At 48.7% G+C, this 7,084-nt stretch overlaps 2 protein-coding genes across 2 annotated transcripts; both read right to left on the minus strand.

The window, feature by feature from the left end:
- Positions 1-1,548: 1,548 nt before the first annotated feature.
- GLAREA_01302 (uncharacterized protein) lies at positions 1,549-3,323 on the minus strand (the record flags this gene model as incomplete). Its single annotated transcript, XM_008088518.1, has 2 exons — positions 1,549-2,623; positions 2,668-3,323. The coding sequence occupies 2 exons, from the start codon at positions 3,321-3,323 to the stop codon at positions 1,549-1,551; spliced, it is 1,731 nt and encodes a 576-aa protein (XP_008086709.1).
- Positions 3,324-4,640: 1,317 nt separating this feature from the next.
- On the minus strand, positions 4,641-6,383 carry GLAREA_01303 (C2H2 and C2HC zinc finger; the record flags this gene model as incomplete). Its single annotated transcript, XM_008088519.1, has 3 exons — positions 4,641-4,658; positions 4,711-6,190; positions 6,244-6,383. The coding sequence occupies 3 exons, from the start codon at positions 6,381-6,383 to the stop codon at positions 4,641-4,643; spliced, it is 1,638 nt and encodes a 545-aa protein (XP_008086710.1).
- Positions 6,384-7,084: the final 701 nt, after the last annotated feature.

The following is a 7,084-nucleotide window of genomic DNA, read 5'->3' on the forward strand; positions in this document are numbered from 1 at the left end:
CTAAACTTCGTTATTAGCGGGGACAACCACGTTTCTCGGGGACCACACGCCTTATACGCACATATACGAACTCTCATCCCCATCGCACCGCGTGGGCTCCAGGATACGCATCCTACGTTCTTCCTCGCTTAGAACAGTCTGTTGGTGGTTTTCGGGGAAACACTCAGGGCTATTGATATGCTGTATACGGTTGCCTTTGCAGAGTTGGATGAGTCCGTGGATGATGGATGACCACGCTGCCACGCCTCTTACATAACCCTCTCGAGGTAACCTTATTTTTAAGGGTATCTTGTTCGTCGAATCATCTAGCGCTCTATACATTCCTGCCCTGCTAGGCTGGACCCCGATACTACTTTACCACGTTTTGATTTTGCCGGCTGTTCGATTAAGACGGGGCTAAGATTGTTTCGTAGGGTAGTGGGTCGATTTTGGAGCGATGTATTTGTGGGTTAAAAGGTAGGAAGTGTATCACCATCGTGGCTTTCAGAACGTGTAGTGGAAGAAATATCACGCTGTCCGTCTACGTGATTTCCTAGTACCACCTTTCCCAAAACCCGTCTTCCCACCAACTCACCTCACTCCCACACCCTTCAATCATTGCCACTTGCCTAGGTATGCAATGCAACCCACGCTTTCCACTTCCCACGTTTCCACGCTGAACAAGCATCATTCCACGCATAACGGAAGTATTCCTACCCGCATGCACGACCAGAGAACAAATAGCGCCAGTAGTATGAAGCCTCTACGTGCAACATCCCGTCTGGAAAGTCTAGCATGAGGGGGGTACAGTCATCACGCATACTGCAACCCCCACCAGCAGTCCAAACCCCAAACCCACTCCCATCACAGCCTCAAAACCCGCCATCGCCCCTCCAAACTCCAAACTTCCGTGTAAAGACAAAGATACCTACCTACATAGGGAAGGTAGTGCCAGCACCGCCCCAAACATTAAATACCGCGTATACCACCCCCTGCAAAACACAAGTACGTGTGAAGTGGAATGGCATACAACGTTCGTGACACGCACACCAGACTCCCAGCATCCAGCATAGTGTCTATACCGTAAGCGGGAACATACGAGAAACGAGCTCGGGAGTGGCACGAGAGATTGACGTCCAACCCAGAGAATCGTGATGTCCTTATCAACAAAACTCACCCGTACCTAGATGGGCAACCCCATGGAAGCGTAAATGGTCTTTCTTACTATAGCATGAGAGCGCCGAAATCACCATGCTTAACCTTCTGCCTACCTTAACCTTGATCCACAAAACAAAATAGAAGGTGAAGCAGAATGCAAAATGGGTATTCCCAACTCATCTCATCTAACTTTTCCCTCCCCTCTGTGCCTTCTTCACCTTTCACCAATCCCATGCCCCAATCCTTATCCCTTTTAAAAAAAACCCCTAGTCCGTAGACCAAAAGTACATCGCATAATTACAATTCTCATATTCCGAAGCCATCTTTCTAACTTACATAACTTTCAATCACTCCTACCTCCACCCCCCCAGTCTGTCCCCCAACGCAGGAACCTCGCACAACTCGGGTATTCTACGCACCAATCCTCACATACCCATTCCGAACAACCGGCGCCTCCAACCTCTCATTATGTCTAAAATTTTGAGTTGTCTGTATCGCAGGCGCGACATGATCAGCAAGATCCATATACGAGTCATCATCATCCATATCGGCGTCGGCATCGGCATCGATATCGCTTCCCAGATCAAGAACATTGGTCTGCGCTAGCGGCTGTCTAGGGATCTGATCTTGGCTCGTCTTCGGTGGAGGTTGTGGAATAGGGGTGATAGGTGTTTGGATGGTAGGCGGGGCGGATGCGGTTGATGGTGCTGATTCCCCGCTTAATGAGCGTTGGGCGGCGAGACTGTTGCCATTACCTCGGGCTTCTTTGACGACGGTTTTCCAGCGTTCCATGGCCCGGCTGACGAGGGTATCTAGATGCATGTGTTTGTCTTCCAGGTTATATCCGACTAATTTTTTCGTCGTTGTGAACTCGCCTAATCTGTGCATGAGCTCGCCTGAAATTGGGACGGTAGTGGGAGACACCAGTCTGAATTCTCTTGGATATTGCAGTCGATTGAGTTCGTCTATCTGGATCTTGAGATGCGCAGTTTCCTGATGACTAATTTCCAAATCCTTTTTAAGTTTCGAAATGTCTTCGGATTTCCGGCCTAGACCACGGGCCATTTCCAACATCCATATTTCCTGTCGTCTGGCTGGCTGTAATGAATTCCATTGGGCGTATACCGCATGTAAATGTGTTGATATTCGGGTTTCGAACTCGTTTGCCTCTGCTTCCGCCCTCGCTGTCATTTCTGCAGCTTCATCTAAAGTCTCGAATGCATCTGAAGGAGGATATGACATATCATCCATAGGTACGCGACCTAGTGAACATGCCACTCGGAATCTGTTGAATTCCTTGGAAAAGTGTTCCCGTAAAGCTATGTATTGTTGGTCATCGGGTGGTTGTACAGACCATGAAGAGGAGGTGGATATTGGAATGGTTTGATATAGTGTAGGAGGTGGAGGTAGACATCGAAGGCAAAGCGCGGGGAAATCGAGAGTTAAGGGGTCATAGTCGAATGTTGGTGGTCCGTCAACTCGAGTTCTGTACCTGTTAGATAAATCCTCTCTTATCACCAGTAAACATACCTAGCTGCTCGGACTGCCCCCACGAGCTCGCGCAGCGCCAATTCTGCAGCCTTTGCGTTGTCCAGCGCCTCCATCATCTTCTGTTTCTGCTCAAAGGTCGTTTTCGCCAGCATCTGCTTGCTCACAGATCGCTGTCTATTTTCCAACCTCCTACCACCATCCCTCTCAAGATCGTCCCCACTCCTTGATGATTCTCCATTTTTGACATTTGGAATAACGTTCATCACCCCCGTTGCTTCCCAAGTAGGCATGTTAACATGCCAGCCCGGCTTCCGCGCTGGTGGACGCTCTGCCTGCTCATCATCTCTCCTCGTACTTGGTGATCTCATTTCGCGCCCCGAGTCAGGACGAGGACTCCTCCTGTCGGCCACACTGGGCGTGCCAGCTGATGCAGACCCTTCTCGTCTCGACGTGGAACTTCTCGGCTGTCTCCTCGTAATTCCCCCTCGCATTTTCCTAATCTCGTCCACATCATGTACACCGTCTTGAGGTTTGGGGTTCTTCGGTTTTATGTACAGGTCGAGATGCCGTCCTAGGGAGGAAGAAGTGAATTGCTGGTGACAAAAGGGACATGCTTTGTCTTTGGATGCGCCGGCCTTGCCTCCATTGACTGAGGTATCTGCGTTCGAACCAGGGGTTCCCATCTGTTCGGTCATATCTTCGTATGCGCCCTGTGAGCGGCTTTACTGTCGCATTGGTATGAGGGGTTGTAAGAATGTGAAAAGGAAACTGCTTGAGGATGATTGAAAAAGAAAAACTGGAGGGGCATGAAGGGTCAATTAAAGAAAGTAGAAGCGGAAAGGATCGTGGTTGTGGTGGGAGACAAAGTTTGTACTGGAGGGAGTTGTGTAGATAGAATTCAAGGGGTTCTGCAGCTCTCTCATCCCGTCTTGGGAGGCGGTCGGCAAGTGGAGGGCAGTGAAGGCCACTGATTCGGCTTCAGGGATTACGAGGGATCCATCCCGCTACGTCCCCAGTGGTTATCGGTTATTTTAGGGGAGACACGACACGAACTTCAGAGTCGACAATCGCCATCGCAGAGCTTCCCGCATTCCCTGCATTGACTGGTGTGCTTGAATCCTCCGTATGGATCTTTGTGAAACTGCTGCAGTGCTGTTAGATGTAACTGTATTACTCATTGTTGTGTTGCGCCCAGCATAATTATCATTGGGATCATTATCGGGATAAGGGTCTTGCAGTGGACGAGATACGGTAAGTGGCAGTAACCTCTGACTAACCTATTAGCTTGAATTATACCTCAGCACAAGTTGGTTGTCTCAATCAATTCAGTTTTAAGCGGTGTTTTAGGATGCTCTATGTACTGTAAAACATTAGAGGAAATAAAAAAGTCGGTGTCAAAATCGTCGAATCACAATCCATCCATCTGTCTCACTACACCGTCTACATGTCCGCCGAGGGTCTAGAGCCGCAGTCGCGTTGGGTAATGTCCGGATGGGCAACTCTGGAACATTCATAATTAACTCTCCTCATCACCTATCTCGGTATTCTGATTCTATACTTTTGCATATGCAGAGTCATTCATGTTTCCTACATAGGTAGAGCTTAGCCACCATGGTCGCACACCAGTCGAGTCGCATTCAGTTCCATCACCTACTCGGGTCTATTCAAAGCCCTCAATATGCGTTGGGTATATCACCGAGGCTGAATTGCTGATACGAAAAGGATGGCAATTCCTGTCAATCACTCGTGCGCGCTTAAGTCTTCAGAATAGTAGTGATAGATTGGGTGCTGAAATCCGAGGCAGAATAATAATCACTGGGCAGAAAGTCCCACGACACAAAAACACCAGTAATCGGGCGACTCAAGAGCCTCTATTGTGTATTTCAAATACCTTGAGACACGATTGGCTACAAGCCTTTGCAATGCCCCTTCCCAGATCTTCGGGATTCTAATGCTCTAATCGTGGCCAATGCGCCGTATAAAAAAAGAACAGCCACGTTTGGTATCGTCGATCACTGCAACAAAGGATCCTAAAATTTTGTTAGCGACCAAGTAAGCGACAACATTGACAGAAGAACTTACTCTGAAATGCTTTTGAAAATTGCCTTGTTTGTTGTTGCCCCATTGGAATTTTCTCTGCTCGCGTTGTTCCACCTTTCTAGCTCTCTTCTCTTCCAACTTCACTTCTCGCCTCTTTTCATCACTAACACCGATCATTCCAAGTCCACCATTTGCCCGACTCGTGATAGCTCTGCCACGCTCTCCATTCTGGCGCGCAACCTGTCCACCTTCCATCGTCTCGTCTGAATCAGAAGATCCGGCCTCGAGACGCAATTGCTCTTGTTCTTGTCTCTCAGCAGCCGATGGATGGTTATGAAGGTTCTGTCTATAATACTTATTCAGCGAACGATGGCCCGCAGTTCGTCCAGAAGGAAGATGAAGTTCGTAATCGGTGTAAAAAGCGGCGTGGTTGTGTTTGTGGGCGTGCGAATGCCAGCCATCTTTGTTGTGGTGTGGGCGAGGATCGGTATGAGAGTGGTGAGGATGTTCATGGAGTTTATCATATTGATGCTGGCGCTGGTCGAGAGGAACTGCTGTAAGATCGGCTGAGTCAAGTGATGATGCTGAGCTGTCGGTTTCCCAGCCGTCGCCTTCTTCCATCTCCTCGTCACCATCTTCATCTGCTACCTTGGGCTTACGTCGAGCACCAAGTTTTACACCTCCACTCTGTTTCTTTCCAGGTAGCTCGCCTTCATCATCTGACTCGTCCTCGACATCAGAGTAGGTGCTTGTGAAGTCGTAAAATTCTCCAATCTCAAGTTGCTCATCTTCCGTTCCGAACGGGATCTTGCAATGGCCCTTGTCGCGCATATGTGTCTGAAGTCCAAAGACCGAAGGCTTCAGCTTGCCGCAGTACAAACATTCGTGATATTCGTATATCTTTTCGTGTAACGAGGCGACCAATCCTTCTAAATTGACCAAATAAGGCTTTTCGGGAATGAACATGCCATGAATCTTCTCCATGTGGTTGACGCTCAATTCCATAGAAGGAGACTCGTAGTTGCAGAAGAGGCAGCGCTTCAAGGCAGTCTCACGGGGTATCTCATCATCTGCTGCCGTCACAGAGGAAGCCGTCTGGTCGGACCCTTCTTGCTCGACAGCTGATTTTGATGACCCAGCTACCGAAGGTGTGTTTTTCAGCCCAACATTCTTGATTCCGTCCGCAACTGCACTGACGCTATCTTCTTCCTCTGAATCACCATCCTCCCCTACTACAGCCGGCTCACCAAGGGAGAAAGTAGAACTCATGACTGAGCTTGCATCATCGTTCACGCTTTGACTGCCAGCGTAAGCCAATTTTGCCTTGTGTTTTGCGCTTCCGATATGGTTCTGATAGGCGTTCTCGCTGAAATATGTCCTTGCACAGACGGTGCAAGTCTTCTCGTAAGCTGCCTTTGAAGCGGCGGCGGTATTTGATGCTTGTGCCTGTAAAACCTTCTCGGTGAAGACTTCAGAGGAGATGGGTGGGAGGGAAGTGACGCGACGCTTCAGATTATATCGGCTATGGGAAAAAGTCAGTTCCACTCACTCCGCAATACTATCACAGAAGCTTACTGCCAGTCACTTCTCATGTGGCCCCGTTGAAGTTCACTGTTTCTGAACGCCACTTGACAAGTGTTACAGGTATATGGGTGAGTCGAAGACACGTCTGGTTGCGCAGCAGCAGGTGCTCTGCTGGCGGTAATAGAAGCCATTTTGTTGTCGTTTAAACGCGAACTGTTGTATGAGTGAAGGCAAATGTGAGAGCGATGCGATTTGAATCAGAAGTTTCAAATTTCAAACGCACGAGCGGGCGACCTTGGTCTTCTCTAAGACAGATTAAAAAGCGACGATATTCGGTAGACGCTTGACTTTGTTATCTATGGGTTTGGGGGGCGAATGTGTCGCAAACGAAGTTCGTCGAATGTTGACAAATAAACTTTGGAAGAGGAAGAACGGAGGGGTAGAAATGGTCTATTTCCTGAGGCGGGCAAAAACTTTGGTGGGGGTTCTCGAACTTCCGGGTGTGTCACGATTTTCGCTTGGGCAAGAGACTGCGTCATTCTTGGCGTTCAAAGACGCTTGTCTGGAGCATTTCCAGCAACTTCATAATTCCATGACTTGACGTATAGTACAATGAAAACTACAGAGATTTCCGCATATACCTAACTCTTTAGCTCGTTGTAGATGAATAGAAACATATAACTGATCAACCCGTAAATTTTTGACGTACGAATCGTCTCTCTGTAGGCCATCTGCTTGTTCCGCAACGTTATTCCGTGCCGCGGCCGCTAATCTACTTACGGAGTAGCTCCTAATCCCAGTCATGGAGGCTCTACGGCAGCCTTACCGCGTTCCGCACCCTGACAGAAGCTGGAACGCGAGGAGGATCTGACAAAGGCATCATCCTCCACAA

This window comes from Glarea lozoyensis, assembly GCF_000409485.1.
Source record: "Glarea lozoyensis ATCC 20868 chromosome Unknown GLAREA7, whole genome shotgun sequence".
In the NCBI taxonomy this organism is placed as follows: Eukaryota; Fungi; Ascomycota; class Leotiomycetes; order Helotiales; family Helotiaceae; genus Glarea; species Glarea lozoyensis.